This window comes from Micropterus dolomieu, unplaced genomic scaffold (genome assembly GCF_021292245.1).
Source record: "Micropterus dolomieu isolate WLL.071019.BEF.003 ecotype Adirondacks unplaced genomic scaffold, ASM2129224v1 contig_13833, whole genome shotgun sequence".
Taxonomy (NCBI): domain Eukaryota; kingdom Metazoa; phylum Chordata; class Actinopteri; order Centrarchiformes; family Centrarchidae; genus Micropterus; species Micropterus dolomieu.
Genome location: NW_025742819.1, coordinates 256 through 26530, shown reverse-complemented (window position 1 = coordinate 26530; position 26275 = coordinate 256). Strand labels below are relative to the sequence as shown.

General features: G+C 40.9%; 2 protein-coding genes across 3 annotated transcripts; both read right to left on the bottom strand.

Moving 5' to 3' along the window:
- Nucleotides 1–5117: 5117 nt before the first annotated feature.
- tmprss3a (transmembrane serine protease 3a) lies at nt 5118–19925 on the bottom strand. The gene is made up of 9 exons (XM_046042763.1): nt 19761–19925; nt 17637–17683; nt 16670–16904; nt 14628–14741; nt 13778–13894; nt 9389–9512; nt 8572–8691; nt 6852–6898; nt 5118–5446 (listed from the first exon to the last, which is right to left on the bottom strand). The coding sequence occupies exons 1-9, from the start codon at nt 19891–19893 to the stop codon at nt 5277–5279; spliced, it is 1107 nt and encodes a 368-aa protein (XP_045898719.1). The 5' UTR covers nt 19894–19925; the 3' UTR covers nt 5118–5276.
- On the bottom strand, nt 19206–23714 carry fgf9 (fibroblast growth factor 9). Of its 2 annotated transcripts, XM_046042762.1 has the most exons (5): nt 23577–23714; nt 23333–23461; nt 20945–21073; nt 20601–20704; nt 19206–20123 (listed from the first exon to the last, which is right to left on the bottom strand). In XM_046042762.1, the coding sequence occupies exons 2-5, from the start codon at nt 23451–23453 to the stop codon at nt 19941–19943; spliced, it is 537 nt and encodes a 178-aa protein (XP_045898718.1). In that variant the 5' UTR covers nt 23454–23461; nt 23577–23714; the 3' UTR covers nt 19206–19940. The 2 variants fall into 2 exon arrangements, with proteins under 2 accessions (XP_045898718.1, XP_045898717.1); XM_046042761.1 differs by having other exon boundaries at nt 23333–23614.
- Between the last annotated feature and the right edge of the window lie 2561 nt (nt 23715–26275).

Genomic DNA, 26275 nt, shown 5'->3' with positions numbered 1-26275 from the left:
CTCGCCATTGGGCAAAAATTTCTATACAAGATGTCTGTCTGATAGTGCTGTAGCTAAATTTAAGGATGCGATTCCATCAGCTCTAAATACATTATCTAGTCACAAAGTAACGGAGGACTCCTATGCTAATTTCAGTCCCTCCCCAAAAAAAAAGCCCTAACTTGATCCGGATGTTTTAGCTAACTATAGACCTATATCTAACCTTCCATTTCTCTCTAAGGTTATGGAGAAAGCAGTTGCTACACAGCTGTGTGACTTTCTACAGAGCAATAGTTTATTTGAGGATTTTCAGTCAGGATTTAGAGCTCATCATAGCACAGAGACAGCACTGGTGATAATTACTCATGACCTCCTTATTGCATCAGACAAAGGACTTGTCTCTGTACTGGTTTTATTAGATCTTAGTGCTGCATTTGATACCATTGACCATCAGATCCTATTGCAGAGACTGGAACATTTCATTGGCATTAAAGGAACCACTCTAAGGTGGTTTAAGTCCTATTTATCAGATCGATTTCAGTTTGTACATGTAAACGATGAGTCCTCCATGCATGCCAAAGTTAGTCATGGAGTTCCACAAGGATCTGTCCTCGGACCAATCCTCTTCACTTTATATATGCTTCCTTTAGGCAATATTATCAGGAAATATTCCATAAACTTTCATTGTTATGCAGATGATACTCAGTTATATCTATTGATCAAACCAGATGAAACTCATCAGTTAGCTAAACTTCAAATGTGCCTTCAGGATGTTAAAACCTGGATGACCTGTAATGTTAAACTCAGATAAAACTGAAGTTATTGTTCTGGGGCCCAAGCACCTTGATGGCATCGCCCTGGCCTCCAGCACCACTGTGAGGAATCTTGGAGTTATCTTTGATCAGGACATGTCGTTTAAGTCTCACATTAAGCCAATTTCAAGGACCGCCTATTTTTACCTACGTAATATTGCGAAAATCAGGAACATCCTGTCTAAAAATAATGCAGAAAAACTAGTCCCATGCATTTGTTACTTCTAGGCTGGATTACTGCAATTCCATATTATCAGGCTGCTCAAAAAAGTCCATTAAGACTCTTCAGCTGATTCAGAATGCTGCAGCACGTGTTCTGACAGGAACCAGGAAAAGAGATCACATTTCTTCTGTCTTAGATTCTCTACATTGGCTTCCAGTAAAATCCAGAATAGAATTTAAAATCATTCTTCTTACCTACAAAGCTCTTAATGGTCAGGCACCATCTTATCTTAAAGAGCTCATAGTACCTTACTACCCCACCAGAGCACTGCGCTCCCAGAATGCAGGGTTACTTGTGGTTCCTAGAGTCTCCAAAAGTAGACTAGGAGCCAAAGCTTTCGGCCATCAAGCTCCTCTCCTGTGGAACCAGGTTCCAGTTTGGGTTCAGGAGGCAGACACCATCTCCACATTTAAGAGTAGGCTTAAGACTTTCCTCTTTGATAAAGCTTATAGTTAGGGCTGGCTCAGGTGAGTCCTGAACCATCCCTTAGTCATGCTGCTATAGGCCTAGACTGCCGGGGGATTTCCCATGATGCACTGAGCTCCTCTCTCCTCTACTTTCTCTCCCTCTGTATGCAACCTCATCCCATTATTGCATGTTACTAACACAACTTCTCCCCTTTCTGGTATCCTTGTGCTTTCTCGTCCCTCTCCTCTCTCCTCCTATCACTTCCTGCAGGTGTTTCTGGCTCTGGAGCTGTGGAGTCTGGATCTGTGGCTGCGGGTCACCTGCTGCCCCGTGTTCCTGCTCGACACCCTCTGCTACAACTATTGTTACTAGTCCTCTTATTATTATCATTAACACTACTATAAATATCTATACCATTTTTCAATTAGTCTATAGCAACATCACCTTTACTGTCTGTACCTCTGTGTGTCTCTCTGTGAGCTAACTGTTGTTGTGATTTGGCGCTATATAAATAAAATTTAATTGAATGTGCGACAGGGTGTCTCAAGGTTTTGATGTCATTTTTGGGCTTACACGTACATGTTGCCGACCAGCTTGGCTGGAGCAAGAGTTTCAGAGTGGTGAGTTATTAATCTTTAACAACAGTATCTTTCATCCATAAAGTTTTAACTGAGCTCTTTTTCTACATCACAGGAACAACCTTCTGTCCACTGACTGTCTGGAGGGTAGCTAATGTTTGGAAGAGAGGTGTGTGCTGCAGCTCACTGTTTTTCCACCTGTGTTTTTAAGGGCGTGTCAGACTAGCCGCTTGGCGAGCGTATTATGAGGTGCATTTAGCTTTCATCCCTGTCTCGTCACAGGGATGAAAGGGAAGCGGCTGGACTACAAACAAGCTGTGTTCAGGCAGTTAAAAGCAGAATTTTCTTTGGGAGATGGGACCTCCCTTTGGGCTGTACTTCGGGCTTCTTCACCTTACAAACCTGTTACATGCACAAAGAGTGTGGGAGGAAATCTGATTCCAGCTCTTACAACTTTAACTACGCATGTGGGCTTGGCCTTTCTGCTGTGTTCATGTCTACAGTCTGCACTCGCAGAAGGGGGTGCAATGGGGGATTGAGCACCTGGCCTTTTGCCCTTTGATGGCCAAAGTGCCCTTTGTCAATGACACATTTACAGATTTAAAAATTAATTAATTAAAGGTCCTTTTGTTAAGGCCTGCCGAATCAAACTATTAGTAAAATGAATTAATAATTTCGCAGTAAATAAAATGACCCACATTATGACCTTTCACCTGATGACCTCATCCGTGACGAGCCCACTCATTCACACACCGTTAGTGATTCAGCAGCACTGACTAGAGGACACCTGCAATTCCACCGGTATGGGGTTTGCGGCAATGTGCTTGTTGTGGGTTGTTGGATGTATTTTATGAGAGACGCAAAGAGCAGCACAGTAGTTGTGTATTGCTGTGTGTCGCCTGTAGAAGTAATGTTAGCTGCCGTCTAACACTAAAACTGTGCTAACAGCTAACGTTACTTCTGCACACAGATAAACAAAGGTCCTCTGTTCACTTCGTTCTTGCTATCCAATGACGGTAAAAGTCAAGGGAAACTGGACTTGGTTGAAGATGCTATAAAACGTTTTGTGCCTCATCCAAGAGACTTCTTCAGTTCTGACTGACTGGCAGGGAAACTCTGTTATTTAACCTCAGTGGGGTCGTTTGCCAGGATTGTCGATACCGCTGGTTCGTTAGTGTTCCTGGTTGCTGTGACGGCAGTCGTTAGGACTACCGGTGGCCAAGACTGAACGACCATCGTTGGTATCTTCACCTGAGGCCAATAGGTTACATTTGTTGAGTTTCCTGGGAAGTGATGAAAGGACAGCATTGTCTGTTCAATGACGGCTTCTCGACCCGGGGGTAGACGCTTCCTTGACACCTCTTTCAAACCATCCATCTTCTGTCTAAAATGTGCACCTGGTGGTCCTCAAACGAGTGTCCTCTGTCCTTCAGATTCAAGTAGTGTTTGTTATATCTGTAGTCACAGATCACCACCAGAAGTATCAGCAGCAACAAAAGCAGCAGCAGCAGCAACCCCTCAGCAGCATCTGTTCCCTTTAAGTTATGTCAGCTCACCGTGTTTTAAATCTAGATCTGGGTATTCCCTGTGTTTCTTTTTCAAAACTGTGTCACAGCATTTGTTGTATCGATATAGAAGCATCTGTATATGCATATCAGCAAGGAATACATAACAATATATTTCTGTATCAATATTTTGAGAACAGCCCTATTAAATCCTTGTTCCATGTGCCCCTTTTATACCTTGAGCACCTGCCCTTCCAAAGGTCTCTGCACGGCCCTGGTCTACAGAGCAGCTATATCTGGCAGGGCAGTCACCACTGTCATTCCCCTGATTCTATGACTCTGTAGTCTCATTAAAGCAGATGGAATGCTATTCTTTTTTCTTCCTTCGAGGAGGTCGATTGAGTTTCACAATCGGGGTTAATGAATTTTATTTATATATATATATTTGATAGAGCCCTCTTAAATGGTGCTAAAGGTAGCCTAGCCAAGAGTTTCCTCTTTAGACAGCTGCTGAGTAGAACTTTTCTGTTGCTATGGAGCTTTTGGATTGGAGACATATTAAATTTCCCACATTGACATATGCTTTTTAAAATTCAATTTTTTTTCCCCCCTAAACACTGTTGTAAGCAAGCTCTTTACATGTAGCAGATGACTGATTGTGAGTAGTTCTTAGTGACAACACCCAGATTTCACCGCCCGCACCTGCTTACTGATTTATGCTACTGGTATCCTCTCTAGTAAATAAAAGAGCAGAAAGGGAAAAGCGTTGTTGTGGAGAGGAAAGTGAAGTGAGAGGTGAATGAAGCATGAAATATATGTAGTATAATCCCTTACAAATTGTTGTCCTCCATACGGTTAATTTCGCTGGAATGATTGAAACGAATCTACCTTTACTTTTGTACCAATTATAAGCCTATTTTTTGTTTTTGTGAATGAACTGAAAGGAGCCTAACCCAGCGAGGGTGATTTTAGTTATTTGCATGGTGTTCTTTTGTGGTTTGTTTTTAGTGTGCATTTTTGAAATACAAGCTATTTTGTATTATGCGACAAAATGTTTCAGATTTTGGCTTTCATTATATTATTTCCATTCAAGGTGAGGGTCCCTATTTTGATGTGTTCTTTGTGACATTTTGATTAAGACAAAGCACACTGAATAAACAAAAAACTTAATATCTTAAATGTCAGGAAAGAGACCTGACTGGCAACCTAGATATAAATAAAGAGTCAAACTGTGACAATGTGGGCTACCTTACTTTCCTCAGGCCGAGGAGCTACCTTTTAGCTCTAAAATGCTTTGTGTCTTTAGTGTCTTAAGTTTTCTGGTCCCAAATTTAGGACTAGCACTAACTTGGCTAGTTAGGTGCTCTTTTTAATGAGAAGATTAACTGTAAATAAGTGTGCTTTTCAGCCCTGAGTAGTGTCTGCAGCCGTCTTCTCTGACTGAATACAACCCCACCAAGGCTCATAATAAAGCATAATTGCTGTGAGTGCTCATTAATAACAGAAGGTTACTCAGATAAGCATAAGAACATTTTTATCAGTTCCTCTCTTCTCTCATCTCAAATCTGACAGCAGGACAGTCAGAAGACATTGTTTAGGAAGAAAACAGAATTTGAAAACTGAGGGGTACATGTCCTTTCCCTGTGCCCAATCATATGTCCCTTGTCAAATGTGATTTTAACGCATGTTTTCCCCTTTACAATATAACCATGTGGAGCTTAAATAAGCAACTATACAAAATGTGTAGATGATTTGAGTTTGCATGTGTGACTCACCCATACACACAGTGTGCTGCAGTAACGATCCAGCGTGACGTTATGATGGAGCCGCCGCACAGGTGTTCATTATTGAAGTGAAGACTGACCTGCCAGGGGAACTGACCCGACTTGGAGACGTTACCTCCGACGATACGAGGGCTGTATCGAGGCCTGGCGCCGCACTCTGAGGACAGATGCGTGGAGGGTCATAGGTCAGCTTGTGCAATTCTCAGGCTTGGATACAAACACAATGCTAATTCACATGCACTGGACTGACACCATGTCCTGGTAGGCTGATACTGGCCTTAACTAAAAATCAGTCAGTAACAGCCGTGTGTTTCTGAGTTTCTCCTACCACTGAGTAGCTGTTGTGAGTCACTTTGCCTGGGAGAGCTGCTATCAATAAAATCAATTCTCATGTCCTGTTCACTGTCACATGATATGTACTGACGATTTTACCAGCCTGTCAGTAGGAAGTGTCCCAAGGAAAATAAGTTTATTTCCATGAAAAGAGTTAATGTAGTACTGCACTGATTTAGTATTGCTCTTCCATGTTGGGGGACTCAAGAGACATAGAAAAAAGTGTGATCAAAATTGGGGCTGTTTTTTTGTCAGACTTGACAAAGCTTTTTCAGAATCACAGAAGAAATTATACAGCTGTTTCCAAAGGCATAATGTTCCCCATGATAAGTCATGTGATCTTTATGTGTTATTGGTGCCACATAAAGATCACTGTAAAATACAGATCAAAAGGATCGGCTATGAGAAGTTTTGACCAAAGGTATCAGTATCTAATGATGTGCGGATTGATACTAAAGTATTGATATTTCTGAAACCTAGGATTGATACTCATATAAAGGGATTGATATCTAAACCCAGTAATTTGGAGTGAGTGTGTTTTATCATAAGTATCTTAAGTACCCTTAAAATTTCCTGCTATTGAATAGTGACTGTGGCTGACTGTTACGTCTGGCTGTATTTTAGCTGTGAAGGTAAGAATGACGCTGTGTGTGATGAGTGTGCAAAGACAGTGAAATACTCTCACAACACCGCAAACTTTGCTAAACATCTGAAATTAAGTCAAAATAATATGACATTAAACTAGAAATAAAATATGTAAAAAGTATTGTATTGGTATCAGCAATACCAGCCTGGGTATTACTTGGTATTGGATAGTAGAGGAATTAAGTGGTATCGCACATCGCTATCATTATCAACCTTCACAAATCCATACTAGTTTAACCCTAGTACATGAAGACATACGTGCACAAATACATACAAGCCACATAAACACTGTCATGCACACAACCTGGTTCCATATCAGTCATGTAATTACATCTAACCCTTGCTGTTGAATGCATAAAACAGATGTAAGTTATTCTTACTGGGGTGATTTATAAATACAGACTACTTGTCTTAGCAGGTAAAAGTAACAGCACATACCTACATACACTCCAACAAAGACACACACAGAAAAGAACACATTTGCATGCCATGCAAGAACCCCCACACATGTAAGAGCACATGCGCTCTTCTCGACTCCATCATGATTTAAACAAAATCACTCAGTCTGCAGTATGTTTTCTCACCCAGACATTTCAGCGTGGTCACCTTCCCTGAGCTGCAATGAGTCTTACTGTGGCAACACAGGAGGTGGAGGTCAAATCACAGAAACTCAGCAAACATGGACTACAGGTCATAATAAGTGTCCAGTGAATTTACAGATCAGGAAACAGAGCGCAGAAAGTTTAAATGTAGAATGAGAATATTCAATGTCAATGAAGTTTCTTCTTTGATGTCACCCAACCTTCAGTGATTTATGGACTTTCTTGATGGACAGATAGTGTTCCACTGAGGTTAGCATGCTAACCAGCCAGCTCCAGCCTGTCAGTGATGTATCTGTCACGAACCAGTCAGCTCTATGAGAAAATTTGGATTGGTCCCATTTGAATCTGGAAAGTTTAACAATGTTCACCATAGGAATAGTCCTCTCAGTAATCAGAATGATCACTTCTAAAACTTGCAAATAGGTAGACACTGTGGATATACAACACAACCCTACAGTGATATTGCAGGATATGATTCTCTTATATGCTTACTTATTACTTATGATTGTTCAGATGATACTCAATATGTGTGACATGCTTATCTTAGGTAATTCAACAGTTAAGACAGTTAGAAGCTTGTGCTGAATGACGGGAAACCGGGCCCGGACAACAATACACTCTGACTCACTTCACACTTATATTAATACAGTCACACACACACACACACACACACACACACACACACACACACACACACACACACACACACACACACACACACACACACACACACACTCACATGACAGCCCTTAAGGCACACTAGAACATTCTATACCAACTGTCAATTACCATATATGGCAAACACGAGAGACACACAGGGGTGCAGTTTCCAGCATATGATCATTGCTTAGCCGGAAGTAGTCAGACTTTGTGTTAGACAGCCTGACAGCAGAGTCTCCGGATATATATCTGTATTGGGTTGAATAAATCAACATTGTGTGAACTTAATACCTTGTCTCATCTGATCCTTCTCATCAATGAATTTGGGGAAGTCGTTGCACTTCAACAACACTAATGTTGAATAACTACAAATTGCTATTTGCCAAAAAAGTAGCTGCACTCACTCCCCAACTAACACAAAGGATTGACACAAAAAGCTGGGAAAAGTGAAATGCAGAGCCTTATTTCCTGCTCTAATGTGATCAAAGCTTTTAGAGTCAACATAACATAAAATCATAAAAGATCATTATAATCCTGTATATCCAACATGTCAGCTTCTACAATATACTATAGACATTATCTACAGAGTTGTAGAGACTTGACCCAACCTGTTGAGGAGCATTTAGATTTTTTTTTTATAAAACTGATCTGAAAAACTCCAGAAACAGAGGTACAAGGTTTTTCATGCCACATAATGTCATTTATTTCTTATTTTCAGTTGTGGTCATTTTAATGTCTTTATTATTTCACTTTTGAGCTTTTGATAATCGTTTAATTAATATGTACCAGCTACATATTATACATATAGGTTCCCCTTATTCTCTTAAAAACACGTACACCTTTTGAACAAAGTCAAAAAACAAATGCTGTTATTTGCAGGTGGAGTTGGATTAGGCATTCTACTTTTTGAGCTCAAAGTAAATGAAGAGAAGCAACACACAAGTCCAGTGTAATAGATTATTTAAATCATCCAAAGCAACTCAGATTATTAATACTGTTAGTTTGCATATTTTCATTCAAATACTAAAAATGTGCTTTTAACCTGAGGGTTGTGATGTTCTGGAGCTTGATGATCTGTGACTGGCTCAGGTTGATGGACACCATGTTGTACTGAAGCTCCTGCTCAATGGAGGTCACAGAGATGAAGAAGGACTCCACATACCTGACAGACACAGCAACACAGAAAGAATTTACAGCTAATGATGAGGCAGTTTGAACCTAATAAATAATGGGATGAGGCTGATCACTTTGATACATGGTAATATATAAAAATAAAACCAGCAACTAGTCTCCATGTTAAACACTGAACCTCTTAAAAGTTTTGTACACTGTGTTAACACTGTACACTGTTTGATATGCTTGGACATGAACTCAAAATCAGACTACAATGTGCACATGCTACACTTCCATTAAAGCGATACCAATGATACTGAAGTGAACACTGTAAAACAATGCGATCAATAATTGTCCACTTAGCTTCTTATTATGGTCATCTGATGAAACAAACAACTTAAAAGCTCAGTCCATTTCAAATTTCATGTATATAAATGGGAAAACTTTATCAGCTCAGTGGGGGTACAGAATGAAAAGCTGAACCAGACTCAACTGAACGTAACATCTGGCAGGGTTCTGCAATGGTCAATCAAATATGTGCAAGCACACATTGTTGGTAAATTACTTTGGAACATAACCACTGTTTCAAAGCTGTCATAAACGTCGGTGCAGGAAAAAAAACAGATCAAGACAAAAATATGAAATAAAAGTTGGACGTGGACACAAATCTCCCACAGTGTCACACCATAACCATGCACCATGCAGACAGAGCTAAGAAAATAAGAGATTTGTGCCACAGTCAAAACCTGGAGTATCCTAGCTGTTTGCAGGCGGAGGCCCCCAGCCAGTTGTTCCAGCCCTCTGAGCAAACTGTCCTCCACACTCCACCTCTCTGGACCTGGAGGATCGAGCTGCTCCCACTCAGTCGCACTGACAGACAGGCAGACAGAGAGCAAGAGACAGAGAAACACACAGACAACAGGTTTATATAGCGGTGGACAGAAAGGTAACATCAAACAGATTTCAGAAAATTTTTAGGGTTTCCTTGAGCTTTTAACTGCATCTCACACCTTCTTCAACAGATGGAGTTTTTTCACTTGTTGGGGAGATTAAGAAACTCTCATTAACAGATCAAATGGAAATCTACTAGCAAGTGGATCCTGAGTCCCCGAGTCAAGAAACCAAAAATCTCCAAATGTCTCTTAATGTTTATCATCATTTGGATTTGTCATGTTTTAATCATCCAGTCTTTTATAATCATATTTCCCACCAGGTCCAAATCCTGGTTAAAAGTGTTCTCATAAATGCTGAGACTTTAATTCTGGTAGGGCAATGCTGAATCATTTTATGAATTTATTGGCTTAAAAGCAGCCAAACAAACATTTTATTCCTCAGACAATCGCAACAATTCCATCACTCTGGAGGACCTCGAAGACGAGTGTTTGGAGGACCTTGAAGTCTCCATTGACCAGTGTTTTCACAGAGTGGTCATGGGGAAGCCCAAATGAAACCGAACTGAAGACTCACCTGGAGCAGTCTCCTCACAAAGCGGTGACTTTGCTGACATCCTGGACTCAATAGACAAGAAATTGTCCAGCTCTGATGGCCGATTATTTCTGGCATCAAACAGGTGGCTGAACTCGGCGCAAAAAAAACGAGGTCCTCAGAGGTTCAGTTAAATCCCTCACGGAGGGAATGACACGGTTCTCAGCAGAAAATATAAACATTAGAGAAACGATCCTTGATCTACAGGTAAGCAACATGAGGGGACAAGCTGGTAATTTCAGGCATCCCAGAGCAGGCGGATGAAGTCCAAGAGGAGGCCGTAAAAAACTTCATCCTAAAGGAGCTGAAGCTCCCAGCCAACACTGTGAAGAACATCTGGCGGGTCCACCGCCTAGGAGGACAGCGGCTGGGCAACCAGAGGCCCAGGCCCCTCATTGCGAAGTTTGAACACTTCAAGCAGAAGGAACTGTTTAAAAGCCGCTGCAGAGAACTTAGAGGATCGAACTTCAGCGTAAAAAAACACTTTCCACGGGAGATCCTGGACTGACACCGAGGGCTGTTCCCAATAAGGAAGAAGTTCCTTGGAGATGAATAACGGGCAGTTACCACACCAAGCTACAGGTAAACTACATCACACTGATTAACATCCTTTATTTCTCTTCCCTGCTAATCAGGAGGGCTCTGGTTAGGCTAGGGAGCTAAATTAATTGTTATTATTTCCCTCTTATGGCTGTGCTGTGTAGTTTATTTATTTTGCTGGACTGTTTCTGCTTCTCATTCTTTGTCAGTTCTTTTCTTATGTCTGCTGTTTATTGCTGTTGCTCAGCTGGTTGTCTCCTGTGGTCCAACCCCCCCCCCCCCCCCCCCCCCCCCCCCCCCCCAGTTCTCTTGCAGGTGACCTTTCTGCAGTTGGTGTTTTGCTATGTTGTTTCTTGTTGTTTCTCTTCCAAGTGCTGTCCTTTCTCTGGGCTGGGGTTAGGGTCTGTTTGTGTGATGTTTGTGCCCCCCTGTCGGGCCCGGTGAGAAATTAATACATAAATACATAAATAATAAAGTATATTAAACATCTCTTGTTAAAGCAAAATCTGTCTGGCACAACATGGTATCCAGCTCATCATACTTTATAGCAGGCTGCTGGGTGGGACAGGTTTAAAAAAAAAATCCATCTGATGATGGTGGTGTCGTCCGCAAACTTCTCAACAGTGTTCTCTTAATGTTGGGGGTTGCAGTCATGGGTGTAAAGCGTGAACAGGAGGGTTCAGTGCTGGGGGGCTCTATTGTTAAGCACTAATGTGGACTGGCTGCCAAACCGAACTTTGTCTATGTCACATCATTCTAATTACTGTGTCCACTAGTCCACTCTAGTCCACTTGTGTTTTTGAACTTCTGTCACTTAACCTGAACCTGTCTGTTACCTGTCTACCTACCTGCCTGCCTGCAAGCTAATTTCATCAATAAATCACTGAAGTCTGCATTCCAGGTCCTGTTTGAATACATGTCCAAAACAAATAAACGGATTTTAGTTTAATTTGAGGGGGGTAACGCATGCTGACTCCGCTTTAATCTTGAGAAGCTGCAGAGCTGCAGTCTCTATTCATTCAACTTACACTGTACATTTCCAGCTAAAGTGAGGCTATTTGAAGACCCTTCTCTCTCTCTCTCTCTCTGTCTCTCTCTCGCGTCTGCCATTCACCAGTCTTGTGCAGAGTTTAGCGTGCATTCCGTGCTGCCGACAACAGCATGCACGTCGCAGTTTCTCGCGGGTCTATTTCAAATAAGCTGGCTGTTTAAAAATGATATAATATTCTTTGTGTGGTTCATCAACGGTGATAAATTATCTGAAAGTCATGCGAGGTGCAGACAACTCGGCACAACACCAGTGAAGCTGGGGCTTGGTCTTAAAGTTGAAATGTATATTGTAACAGGCTGTATATTAACTTATTGGGAGAAAACTGCTAGTTCTATGTAAAATCAGACGTTGAGCACCCCCATATCACCAAAATGGGTGATCCTTGTTTCACTGCAAAGGTTTGACTGTGAGATTGACAGTCGATTCAGGCTCCGCCCATCGAATGTTCGACTATTCGGGGTCAGCCCTAGTAAATACACCAATCAGCCATAACATTATGACCACATGCCTATCCACATGAACGGTAGCACCCAAGGTTTCCTGGCAGAACACATCCCAAAGCAACATACCTCCGCCTCCGTCGGCTTGCCTTCTTCCCAAAGTGCATCCTGGTGCCATGTGTACCCCAGGTAAGCGACGCACATGTACCCGGCCATCCACGTGATGTAAAAGAATATGTGATCCAGTAGACCAGGCCACCTTCTTCCATTGCTCCGTGGTCCAGTTCTGATGCTCGTGTGCTGATTGTAGGTGATTTTGGTAGTTGACAGGGAGCATGTGCCCCCTGACTGGTCTGAAGCTACACAGCCCCATATGCAACTTTGTGTTCTGACATCTTTGTATCAGAACCAGCATCAACTTTTTCGGGCAGTTTGACCCACAGTAACTCGTCTGTTGGATCGGACCACACATGGTAGCCTTCGCTCCACCCGTAGATCAGTGAGCCTTGGCAGTCCTTGACCCTGTAGCCGATTCACAGCTTTTCCTCCTTGGACCACATTTCATAGGTACTTACCACTGCAGACCAGGAACACCCAACAGGAGCTGTGGTTTTGGAGATGCTCTGACCCAGTCATCTAGCCATCACAGTTTGGCCCTTGTCAAAGTTGCTCAAATCCTTACGCTTGCCCATTTTTCTTGCTTCTACACATCATCACATTGAGGACAAAATGTTCACTTGCTGCCTAATATATCCCACCCACTGACAGGTGCCATGGTAACGAGATGATCAGAGTTATTCACTTTACCTGACAGTGGTCATAATGTTATGGCTGATCAGTGTAGTTCTGCTACAATAATTGTTGTTCAAAATTGAGCTTCCAATGAACTCTAAAATTTGGTGTATTAATTCTACAAAAAAAACAATACAATCCCAATTATCTTATCAGATGTACAATGCAGATTTTTAATGCCAGACCAATCACCAAGAGTATCAGTAGGGGCTAATGTAACAATATCATTGAATCCTGGACATTTTTTGTGTCCTTTTGTCATGAGGAAAAAGTGATCTATCCAACATGAAATAAATAAACTGCTACTTTAGTGGTGTTGCACTGACAGCAGGATGAGGTGGAACACATTTTTTTAAATATAGTTTTCATTTGGACTTAATGCAACGTGTGCTGCTAGCACAGGCTTGTATTATGTCACCACTTAAAGATGCAAGTTTAAGAAGAAGAACACATACATTATTAATTCTGCAAGGCGAAATTAAATACACAAACCTAATCAAATGCAACAACACATGGAGAGATGTCAGAGCAAGGGGGCTGCTTAGTGCGATCCCCCGAGCGGTTGTGGGTTCAGGGGCTTGCTCAAGGCGTCTTTCAGCAGTACCCAGCTACCAGTCCACACTCAAATCTCCGGTCTGAGATGGACTCAAACCAGCAACAATCCAGTTTCCAAGCCAAGTCCTTACGGACTGAGGTACTGCCTGACTTTGTTAATTGTTCTATATTTGTATTCTTATATACTGTATCTTGGCCATTTAACTAAATGACTGCTCTTTGCTCATAACACCAGATCTACTCCTATGTACACGTGTTTGTGTGTGTCTCACCACAGCCAAGCTCGTCCTCTCCATTATCACAGTGCACCTCTCCGTCACACTGAGCTGAGGTGCTGATGCATTGAGACGATGAACCACAATGAAACTTCCCCACACAGCTCAGACCCACTGTAGACACACAGACAAACAGAGGCAGATCAAACCCAGACTAAATGAAAAATTATTGGTATTTGTATAGGATTTTGAAATTCCCTACATTTGGTGCTATCCAGTGATAACAGTACATAGCCTTAGCCATCTGTTTACTGTAGTTAAGTTGACGTTACTGTTTGTCTGCCTTAGATATCTTGTTTAACTCTAAATAATTTCAGATGTAAATTTCTCAGCAGTATGTCGTGTGGCTTGCTTCATGTCTGGATGGTTGTTTTTTAGAATTATATTATTGAATTAAAATTTCAACTAAGTTATATAATATATAGATATAAGTATAATCAGTTATCAGTAAATGTGTATTGAGCTGAGCATAGTGTAGTCAGTGTCCTGTCTATCTCAATCATACTCCGTTGAGATGAGGGGCCGATTTATTGGAATAAAGCCTGAAACCATCCAAACAGTGCAAAAAGTAGCCCAAATGATCACAACCTGCCCAAAACATTTCCCCTGCCCAATAAAATAAAAATAGCCCAACTGTGTAAATAGGCTGTTTATACTGTTCACTGGGCATTAGTGACAATCAAATTAAAGCTGGAAGTGTCTGTGACCTCATGCACTGTGTGAGTGGGGCCTCAATTGTATAACAGGTGAGGACAGCATCAAATATTGATAGAGGAAAGGCAGTCCATGCTACAGTTGCTCCATTATTGCCAAGTGGACAAAGTTCACACAACGCTGAGCTCCTTACCTCCGAGGCCAATCCCGAGAGCGAGAGTGAACACCGTGATGAGACATGAAGCGATTAGCAGCTCGAAGCGGTGGGCCAGCAGTCGATTCTTCCAGCTTTTCTCCCACTCATCCTCTGTCAAGACAAAGTAGTTCATGAACATCTACTATGTTTGAATAGTATACGATATGAGCTGCAAGATTTGGTGATCTCTTTCTCACAGCATTGTAAAGTTAAATGAAAGAGCATTTATGCCATGGAACAATGAGGTTAATTACACCGATAGTGTGTTTTCCTTAGTCAAAACCAGAGTGGGAAAGAGTATATTTTGTCTCTACTCTTTGTCTCTACTCTAGTCTATTCATTTCTACTGAAGACGTACATCTTTAAAGACAAGTCACAAATATATAGTTTCATTTTTTTAAAAGGCTTAGAAATTTCCTCAAACAGGTCACTGTAGCCTTTAGCTAATTTTACAGTAGGAAATAATGCATTTGCTGGGGACTATTTTCTGCGGCGGATTAATACATATTTTGTGGTCTAGTAAGTATTTCTGGCTGCAGGACAGCGTATGTAGGATTGATTCAAAATAAACTACAGTGTGTGTGCACATGGTGATGAAGGAGCATTTCAGCCAGTGTAACAGTGAGGCTTGTTAATGTGTTTTTCAGTTTGCATAGGACTATGGCACAGAGGAAGAAGACACATCAAATTTTGGATTCACACTTAATTGACCCTTTGCTAAGCCACGACCCCTTAGTTACTGTTGCTAAGTCCGACAAACTGTCTGACGGTGCTGCCACTGTCTGTAACTGCACTCTCTGGAGAAATATTGTCTAATTTTTGAAACAAAGGAAAAAAAGTGATCTCAGAAAGGAGACAAAAAGGTTTGCATTAAACAAATAAAGACAGAAGCTAAAGCCTACTGATCACAGAGTGAAAGTGAACCACCACATCACCTGACAATTGAGACAAAAGCCAACGATATTAAGGGTCAACACTGTTCCTGTACAGCTGGATAAGTCTCTATTCACTATTACAATTACAATTAAAGAGCAAAAACAGTAAGGTTATATAACGTTACAGTCAGTAGTAAGTTAAGTTAGCTAGCATTAACTAACTAACATTACATTACAACAATCTACAGCCTACATTTTTTGGATTTGTTTTAGATTTTGGAAAAGGAATAAATCATACTTCTCCTTTCAACCTCCCTGAGTAGTGATTTTAATTATTACAAGTGCCCCAGGAGCAGCGTTTGACCATATCTTGGAAAAATACAGCAAAAACCCCCATAAAACGTCTCCTTTTACATACGAGTCAGTGGAGAGCAGCCATAAAAGAGCGAGTCCTATACTGCGCTGTGATTGGCCAGCTGCATATTCGGGGCGTGGCTTAGCGTAGGGTCAATTACACACTAACAACACTAGCAATAATATAGGATACATTCTTTGTTAGTTTGGGTAAAGCAAAATTTCTGACAAGCAAAATAGAAAGTAACAACAGTCTTATCCTTTGATATCCACAACACACTGCTGAGAAGAGGACAAAATCCCCATTCCGGTGCTTTCATGTACACATTTGGTATCATTCTAACCTTATCAACATGACTTTGGAGTTGAAAAAACCCCTCTAAATATGTATAGTGTAAATGCAACCTAAAACATCTCTGTTATCATATCCCCATTCATACTTCACCTAGCTCCCTTCAGGAGTGATTCTAAAACCTAATGAATTGATTGCAGGGTTTCTTGTTCTGTCCTTGTTTTCAGTTTTGTTTCCATACATAAACTAAATTAACTGTGAACCTCTTCATTATTGATTATTCACCTTTAATAAAAGCAGCTGAAAGCTAAGTAGAAATCCCACAGAATTGTTTGGTATGGTAAAGAAAGAAACTTTCTCATGGGAAAGTGAAGAAGACCAATGAACAAAGAGCTAAATAACTTCTTCATCTCGCATTTCAAGTAGATCCTACTGATCTGATCCTACCTTTGTGCAGCTATTTCACTATCTATTGTTTCAGTCTGTACCATTATACCAAGAACATGACAGGGTCTCACCGTGGATAAATGGCTGCACCTTGGTGATTGGCATGGTCGGACTGGTTGCAGCCAGAGGTTGGGGCTCTTCAGGTTTGGCAGAATCGTTCTCTGATTGGGGTTCAGCAACAAAACTGCCCAGGGGGCTGAAGTTCAGTGTGTTGGGGGTCTCAAAACTGGGGAGGTCTTCTTCCGTTACAGAGACAACCTCTATCCTGGAGGGATCTGGTTGCTCTGTTGTCTCTGTCTTAAGTTCCTGTATGTAGGCAACATAGAGAGATACCAATGAATCAGCTGGTGATTTATTTAACATGCAGCTCCAACTGACAAATCTGTGATAGCAGAGAGAGATGTAGTCTGAGATGTATTTGGGACCAAACATACTGCCAAAAGAGATGTTTGTGCAGAACTTAAGGTATGACTGTAAGCCCATACTTTCATCTCACATGTCTAAATCTTATAAATTGCAGTATATGGGTTAAGCTAGTAATAAGGACGAGGTTGAAGGGTTCTGCATGATCACTGCCTCGCTCTTGTCCTTACTGGAGGCTTCAACAGTGCAAATTAAATTATCACATTGCAGTGCACTATGCAATGATGCAGAAGTTTGGTGGAAAACCAGATGAAAATTCCTTTATACAATGCTAAACGCTTGCTTCTGAATGCATGGCATTCCCAGAGGTTAAACATTAAGACTTTATCAATTATTTGACATATTTTGTACAGATAAAGAAAGACAAAATAATATTTTGTCTTCATATTTTGTCTTTAATATCTGTTTGGAGGACTTGGGGTCCCAGGGGACAAAGTTGGACCAAAATGGCTCTGACACGAATGAGAAAATAACCAAATTTAACTACATCCAAAACAAGCGTTGAAACTGAAAGGAAACAGGGTCCTCCTGGAGGGTTTATCCATCTACCTATTTAAAGACAGATGTTCTGTTTACAACTACTGTATTTGTTTCAGCACTAATTTCATTGACTACCTTTTGTCCACTTACTGTTGGGAGAGCAGCAGTGCTGGCAGCAGGACCTGCAAAAAAGAGATGGTAAACACTGGAATAAGTGTTAAGTGTTAAGATGACATCAATAGAGAAAAGAGATCAAATGGAAGAAAGGGAAGAAGAAATGATAACAAAAAGGGAAAAAGGAATCCTTAAGAAAAAATTGGATGAGTGCTATTCCTGGGTTTGACCAAGTTATGTCCAACGTACTGATCTCTACGAAGCTTTTCGTCATCATGCCATTGTCCACACTCAGCTGCAATTTGTCTTATACCATATGCCCCCAACTCCCTTTTCCTCTCTCCCTTTTTGTCTCCTTCCTCTTTTCCCCCTTTTTCTTCCCCCTCTCTCTCTGTCTTAATGGCTCCTGCTGTGGCTACACTTTGGTACAAAGAGACACCTGAGCAAGTGAGTGCTGCCACTCAGAGGGGGATCAGGTGACCCTGCACCTCCCACTCTGTGGATAGGATTACTTGCAAGTCCCCAACTCAGAGACAGGTGGAGGAGGAGGGAAGCTGCTGGTCACTGCCTGGACACCGTCCAGTGGCTTCACTGTCCAGCTGCTTTCTTCAAATACTATAGCATGAGTCAAACATCTTTTCAAAATGTCACCCCCAGCCGCGCAGATAGTTTGGGTTTAATGTGACATGGTTTTGAGATATTTGCTCCTGCTATCCCAATATATACAGGAGAATGAAATGTCAGCTGTGTTGGTTTAAAGCAGTGGAAACCTCCATTTGAAAAGCTCAATAGTAGTTTTTGAAAACTGTTCTGAGTGAGGTCTGTGGAGTATCCACAGTGACTTTGTTTCTGTTGCTGTTGAAAGATATTTAATGCTGTGAGAATCACAAATGGAATTCTATTCACCTTGACTGCACTGGAGATAGAAGACACAAGATAGAAATCTCAGACCTAACCTGGACAAATAAAACCAAACCTAGCTGCATACAAGACACCACTAAGTGTAAGTAAAGAAATTATCCATGAAGATCAACTTACTTTATGCCTTAATGTATTTAAGTCATACATAGATATGCCAAATTATTGGTCAGCCTAAATACTGAAATAATTTTTTTTCAGTTTTCAGATGATCAAAAATGTATTTTTTTTTTTCAGTTTTTCAAACATTTCTAGGAGCCAGACAAGCCTTTAAGCAAAAACACTAACTGATTGAGATATCAGTGGAGGGGGCCAAAGAGCAACTTTCTCTAACAAAGCTTTTTCTAATGAAAAAAAGTGTAGGAAAGCAGGAAGCAGATCAGTCTCTAATAGTAACTGCCAGGTTAGCCTGACTAAGGTCAAACTGCTGATAGCTGTTTTGGCAGGCTAGCTTGTCCGCTAACCTTCAGTCTGTTTGTTTCCCGATTCTGAGTTTGTGGAAAAGGTTTGGTTATCTAAAGATCCAATCACCTGGCAACAGACTACTTCACACAAATTGATTTCCAAATATATATATATGTATATATATATTTTTTATTTAAATCTGAAATGCACTCTAAAACAAAATACACAAATTAAATAAAACATTAATAAGGTACAGAAACTGTGAATGAGTGCTTTTACATTTTAAAAGGCATTTGCTTTTCCCTATAGTCAAACCCAGTTTTGTGTGAACATTCAACTCTGTTTCATCTAGTCATCCATCAATATTTCTAACATACAGAGAATTCTGTATCATTCACACTACTTATTTGGAACACAACTCTTAACTGTGGCCAGTTTCACAGAGTTTCATGTAGGTGACTTTGTGGAGACTCCTCGTCACTGAAAGTCAATTCATAAGCTGTAAGCAGAACAAGCGGTAACCACAGCTCTGACATATTTGATGTCATGGTGTCACATTAGATCCATTGCCAATAAAGCTTTAAAGAAGAAAAGCTATTTTGAATTGTTTCTGTATTTCCCATGCAATCTTGAAAATTAAAAAGAATAAAAAATTGTACTTTGAACAGTATTTTGTCCCATGGTGGTAAACCATATGCATTATCGTTCACCACAAGCAGCCGTAGTTTGTTGAATGATCCTCAGACTGTGTCAGGATGTTTAAGTTAGGTAGTTGCAGGATGAGTGGATGAGTGTGACGTCGTGTTCACTGTCCTTACTTACACTTAGCACATACCAACAATTTGTCTTGTGGACACGGTCCTGGGTGAGTTTGTTTTTCCATGTGGCAGTAGGACCAGTTGCTATGTGGGGGCCAATTTCTAGTCTTTGCTTTTCTCACAAGCTGGAGATGCATCGTGAGCCACCATATTCCTAATTTGGCTCCAATTCTGAAAATGCTGATCACATTGTTTTCCGAGGTAGAAAGTGGGTGCAGGACTGGTGCCGGCCCACACTGTTGCCCTTCTTGAGCTCTCCCTTTTGGGAAAGAGCCAGATAGATGCCTGGGTGAGCCAGAGAGGAGTAGGTGGTGTAGTGATTTTCCTCCAGGTTCTCCTTCAACAGGCAGTCGTCAGAAAACTGCTCCTGGAAAAGACAGTTCGGAAGATTGTCGTTATTGTGTTTTGGTTCCTTTATGCAGCCCTGTACTTGAGGAAAGTCTCTTATCTTGTTGGTTTTTCTTGACCCCGGTCTGATAAAGTGCACTCTTTCTCTCTCAACACACATGTAAGATATTCTAAGCATGCTGTATAAAGTGCAATTTATACTTCTGCGTCAAATCGATGGCGTAGGTGACGGCAAAGGCTACAGGGCTACGCAGAGGCTTTGCCGTCGCCTGACGCGCACTTCCTTCAAAATGTAACTACACGTCGAGTGGACACGGACCATAAGCTCTGATTGGTTGGCTGGGTAGCCTCGCAATGCCTCCGAGCCGACCGGAAGTACCCCGCGCTTTAAAGTAACATTTACTAGCAGCCAAAATAGTGGCTGTAACACGGTGAATTAATATATTTGAGTATAAATGGGCCTTAACTGGTGTGAGCTGTGCAGAGGGCTACATACCACTCCATATGCTAGTCCTTCTCCGCTCATACAGAGGTACAAGCCACTCTTGACTCCTCTGATTCCAACTACTCCATGGTCCATAGCAAACACCTTCAGCCAACCTTGAGGAGATGGAGAAATGCAGTGTGAAGCAATGCATACAGGTTTTGCATACATACATACATCTGATACATTCTTGGACACATCACAGATATATCCAAGAATTTTCACTCTATCACTTCAATTTTCTAAAAGTAAAAACAAAACAAAACAAGAATACTGCCAAACAATGAATATACAGAATGTAAACAATGCAGGCTTATGAAATTTAACACATGGGCATAAGTGTTAACTGAACTCACAGTACTGTGTGGGTTTGTGGACACCTCCCACAGCGCCGCTTGGCAGAATCTGGAGATGGTAGCCAATCCCAACACGACAGTAGAGCAGCATCTGATTCACTCCTTCTCTGATTGGATGAGGACTAGAATCTGCATTACAAAGAGATGATTGGTTGTTTGGAATAGATTACACAGTTTAACTAGTAGTCCTACTGGATGGTTTCCTCTAGGAGGAAATACCAAAATACTCATAGGCCATGTTATTGTAATCACTCTTCATGTTGACACTGGATGAGTAGAGAGTCCTAGTTCTGAAGCCTATCTTAAGCTAATTTGGCTAAATCAGACTGCTTCTGACTCATATTAACTTCAGCTGAACTTTAGAATGAGTTTTTACATGGCCATGATCACTCATTCAGAGTTTGCATGCATCATTTCAGCTGAATTCTAATGCAATACACATATTTTTTACAGGAACATTTTGACTTTTGTCAAACATACTTGTGTAAGTAATAAGATAAACAATGGTTCTGTTCCATTTAGGTGTCCCACTAAACCTTGACAGAGTGTGTGTGTTTGTGTGTGTGAAATGTGCCCCTAAATATCATAATGATCTAGCCATTTCACAATTAGTTATCTATTTGTGTTTTGGCCAGTATAAACGTGTTTTGTTCAGTGTAAATGAGTTAAGTATAAATAAACAGAAAATAGGGCTGGGCACGTTAAAACGTTATTATCGTGTTAATGCATTAATTAATTAACGCCGACAATTAGTTTATTGCACGTTAAAGCAGTTTTTATTATTATTATTATTTTGAATGTCCGTTGCTCACTGGCTCTGAATACACATCCAGTCAAACCCTGGGTGAACCAGCCTGAAAATCACCCACCCAAACAAGCAGCAGAGGGAGGCTTCGACAGACTACGCTGGATGCAGCGTGTGGGAGAAGTAGATAAACAAAAGCAAGACAAGTGATCAAATGCCACAGTGAAGTGGATAGCTACACACTGCATGCTGATCAGTATTGGGGAAGATGTCTTAGGAACGTTCTTAAAAACACAACGTAGTCGCGGGGTTGCTCTGTGCTCCTCAAGTGAACAGCTAAGCCCCTGGCAGGCGCTCTATGGACAGTGACCACGGCAACGGCTTCTCTGCGTTACACAGCTGTAACCTATTTAACTTAAGTTAAAATTATAGGCACATAACTTTACCTGACAGGCCTTCATCTAGTTTTGCAGGGATGCTCTGCCACGTGAATTCCGTCCTGTTGATGTCCTATTTAGTAAACAGTAATAGATTCTGGAAACTCCCAAACAGCGAGGATCAGTCTCTCTTCCAATGATTTGTGCTGTGCGTTGTGTACAAAAAGTTCAAGATAATTCAACTTTGGCGGGCATGTGCGTGAGGCAACCACTTCACCTCACTTGCTACTGACTGTTTCTGCTGCTCCCTGATAAAAGAAAAATGTTTCTGCTGATACCTTCTCAGAAAAAAAACAAGAAAACAGATTTATATCTGTTAACCTGTTGCTCAGAAGGTGCCTGTTATGATGTTATGATAGTGGCTGTGGAAATTTACATTTAAGTGTTTGCAAACCACGTTATTGCACTTTTGTGTATATAGCAGTACATTTTAATTAAAAGTGTGCAATCATTAAAAGTGCGCAATTAATCGCATGAAATCATGCCAACGTGCAACCCTCAGTCTTAAAAATGACATCAAATCGAAACATTACAAGTTCAAGTTTGGCTGCAAAGTTTCGTGGCTCTTTGAGCATCTTAAAGGCCTCAAATATCTATTTAAAAATTGAAAATGACGCAAGAAGCGTAAAATGCTTCATATTCTGTTGAGCAAAATCTCACAAAAACCAGTGCACTGGCACTTTCGCGCTAAAAAAGAAAAACAATTCCTTCAGTTTCAATTGGGACCTCGCACAGTTCCTAAAAAAGTTTCAATAGTGTTTCAGTTTCAATAGTGACCTTGCATGATTCGTGCTTGGGCCCTAAAAATAATAATGCCTTGAATTCCAATAGGATCCTTGCATGCTTCGTGCTCAGGCCCTAATGGTTGTTATATTGCCTACTTTATAATGAAAACATGTTTTGCATTGCAGATGTCCATATAAAGACATCTCTGCAAAAGTATTAATAAATATTCAGAGCAGGCTGAAGCCTGAGTTTTTTGCTCACTTTTAGATTTTTACCTCATTATTTGAACCTTTGTTAAGTATGAACATCCAACATTTAACATTATATATGACAAAAAATAAGCAAAAGTATATTAGGTCCCATTTGAATGAAGGATGGTATAGATCATCCTTTATCATCATTCCCGTATCATCAGGATGATATATAGATGAGGGAATATCTTGTGGAGGGATGAGAAAAGTTTCCCACATGTTCACTAACCTTTTCCTTTCAGCAGCGAGTCCCTCATGAGCAGCTTCCAGAGGCCTCGGAGGCGAGTGCCGTGGTCCTCACGTGAAAACGCTGGATCTTGGTTCTTTGCTCCCACCGGTCGTTCACACATACTGAAAACTAAGAACAGCAGGAAGCCAGGCAGCAGCAGTGAGGAAACATTCATAGTGAAACACATCAGACACCTGTTAGCAGACCAAGCAATGAAGTCCTACAAACAGTCATGTCCACTAACAAAGGGCCACAGTCTTTTGTCCAGCGAGTGTGTCAGTCAGGCAGGTCCAGGTTATGCCTACTCTTCCACTTCTGTTGAGCTCCACTGTCTTCTCGGCTCATCCCCTCTACACACACTTCCTGCTTTTATCTCCTCAACGCCTCTTTCTAGACTGAAGCCCTGACTGACAGGGACACGGAAAGATACTCAACTGTACACTGTCATCATCGGTAACATATCAGTAATCCTACCAAACAGCTCGAACACATTTGATGTTCTGTGAAGCTGCTGCATATATACTTGTTATATTTTTACTGACACAATTCACCTGCTGTAACTGACCCAGTTTATAGTTTTACTTCAAACACTTAAAGATGGGGAAATGTACTTTGACACTTTTCTGTTTGGGTGTAACATGTGTACATGAACATGTTCTTATGTCGCCCAATCAGGCCTCTGACGGGCGAGAGACATGCAAACTGTCTGTTCAGTATCACAATCACTAAGATTGTAGAGCGAGCTGGGCTGATAAAGGAGCAGAAACATTTTTAGAGGCAGAAGAACACACTTATACAACACACATACTCACACACAAATATAAGTTCCTATAAGATCCTTTGGAAGGTAACTTCAACTTTGTCACATTTGGTTATTTTACATTTTACAGTATTTTGCAGCTTGACTGAAATATACTCATGGCCAAAGGTATGTGGACACTGAATTCAAATCATCAGTCATTTTTAAAACCAGGTTCATTTATCAGCGGCTAGAACAGCCTGGTTTCTTCTGGTTTCACTCCTTTCACCAGAATTTGTGATTTGCTCCCATTCAGCCACAAGAGCATCAGTGAGGTCCAGCGCTGATGTTGGGTGATCAGGTCTGGCTCCAAGTCAGAGTTCCAGTTCCCAAAGGTGTTGGATGGGGTTGAGGTCAGGACTATTGTCCCGTCCTGTCTTTTAATACCACTTTGGTAACTCAAGAGGTGATAGTCCAATAGTACAGCTCAGGCAAATAAACAGTCAAACCAAAATAAATATTATAATTAATATTCTTATACCTATTTTCCTTATCAAACAGAAGGCTTAACCCTAACCCTTCATTTACATTTAGTTAGTCAGAATTAGATGTGAAAATTTCTGGCTCTACACGCTGTTGCTGCTGTTGTTATTGGTGCCCAACCTCACTCTCAAGTCAGAGCACTGGTCAGAGCCGCCAAACCTCGGTACCGTGTTCCCTGTTGTCAAACTGGCCTCCGTCATTCTCAGAGGCTGTGTTTGGTCCTGGTCCGGCCATGTTAACTGGGAGGTTCCATTGCCCACTCACCCAGCTCTGGTTCTGGTGCCTATTCCAGACTCAGTCATCTAATGTGACCGCTAAGTTAGCTGCACAGCTAATTGAGCTAACTAGCAGAAGTTACGACCTGATATGTGATGCTGCCCCCTAGTTTTTTGCAGTATGATTTCGACAGGGGAGAGTAGTCTCCGTTCTTACGCATCATACCTTTAAAGGTTCAGTGTGTAATATCTCTGAGGATTTATTGACAGAAATGCAATATAAGATCAATATAAGAGCTATGTTTTCAGTAGTGTACAAAGACCTTACATAAGGAACCGTTATGTTTCTATTATCTTAGAATGAGACATTTCTATCTACATTACTGAGGGTCCTCTTACATGGACATCGCCATGTTGTGTCTCCATGTTTCTACAGTAGCTGAGAACGGACAAACTGCACTACAGAGCATGTTTTGTCACTACGTTGTTGTTGTTGTTGTTGTTGTTGTATAATTCCGGCAGTGTAGATGCCTGTCACTATCTTGAATGCGTACAAAGAAGAAGAAGAAGAGAAAATAATAATAATAACAATCATAATAATAATAATAATAATAATAATAATAATAATAAACAGTGTGAGTAGTCATCTGGTTTATTAGAAGTAAGAAGAGATGCAGAATTTGGAGGAACACACGTGTTATTAGAGTGTGAATCTTCGTCAAAAAAGTGAAAACAAGATGAAGCCAGACGAAGTCAGGACAGATACAGACAGATGACGTCAGAAATGAAGGATATAAACATCGGTGTGGATTTTCCCAGATGGAAGGCTATGATTCAGGACAAATGTGTTCAAAGTCGTGCTGAAGTTGCCTGTTTTCTACTGGACAGGTAATGAAGTTAGTCCAACTTTCGCAACGCAAATGAAAACTGTTGTTTGATAGCTTTAGCTAGAATGTGTTTCCCCTGTCAGTGGTGTAAAATATACAGTTGGATTAATTTCATATCTATTCTCCAGAGTTGTGTCTTGGTTTTGATACGTGGACAGAAAAAGCTCAGCTTACATTCATGAGACAATCAGCTGATCATATTAGTGGCAATAAAACTTACTTCAAGCATGAAAGCCAGCTAAACTTTTACTGCCCTGGTAGAAAAGATATGTAGTTGGATTGTAATTTCATGTAGTTATTCTCCAGCGCTGTGTGTGTTTGCTACGACAAACAACTGATGAATATTATTGGCAATAAAACTGCACAGCATGGAAGTTCAGATCAGCCCGCTAAACTTCACATTTTACTGCCCTGGTTGAAAACACTTAGCATATTTATTTTTACTGCTAACAAGACAGTGTGCCTATCAAGTGACCAATAATGCTTATACTTTCAGAGTTTGCATTAAAAAACGAATTTGTTTGTAGGCTATTGCTTCACAAATGTGTTTGATAATAAA

What these genes read in the sequence shown, in the direction of transcription:
- tmprss3a (XM_046042763.1), bottom strand. Translation starts at nt 19,893, where the DNA reads ATGCATCTCCAGCTTGTGAGAAAAGCAAAGACTAGAAATTGGCCCCCA. An exon ending in CAACAGTAAGTGGACAAAAG is followed by an intron (nt 16,905 to 17,636) that starts GTAGTCAATGAA and finishes GCCTACATACAG; the next exon opens with GAACTTAAGACAGAGACAAC. An exon ending in AGAGGACGAGCTTGGCTGTG is followed by an intron (nt 9,513 to 13,777) that starts GTGAGACACACA and finishes CCTGTCTGTCAG; the next exon opens with TGCGACTGAGTGGGAGCAGC.
- fgf9 (XM_046042761.1), bottom strand. Translation starts at nt 23,519, where the DNA reads ATGTGTTTCACTATGAATGTTTCCTCACTGCTGCTGCCTGGCTTCCTG. An exon ending in CCACAAACCCACACAGTACT is followed by an intron (nt 20,705 to 20,944) that starts GTGAGTTCAGTT and finishes CATCTCCTCAAG; the next exon opens with GTTGGCTGAAGGTGTTTGCT. An exon ending in AAGGACTAGCATATGGAGTG is followed by an intron (nt 20,124 to 20,600) that starts GTATGTAGCCCT and finishes TGTCTTTTCCAG; the next exon opens with GAGCAGTTTTCTGACGACTG.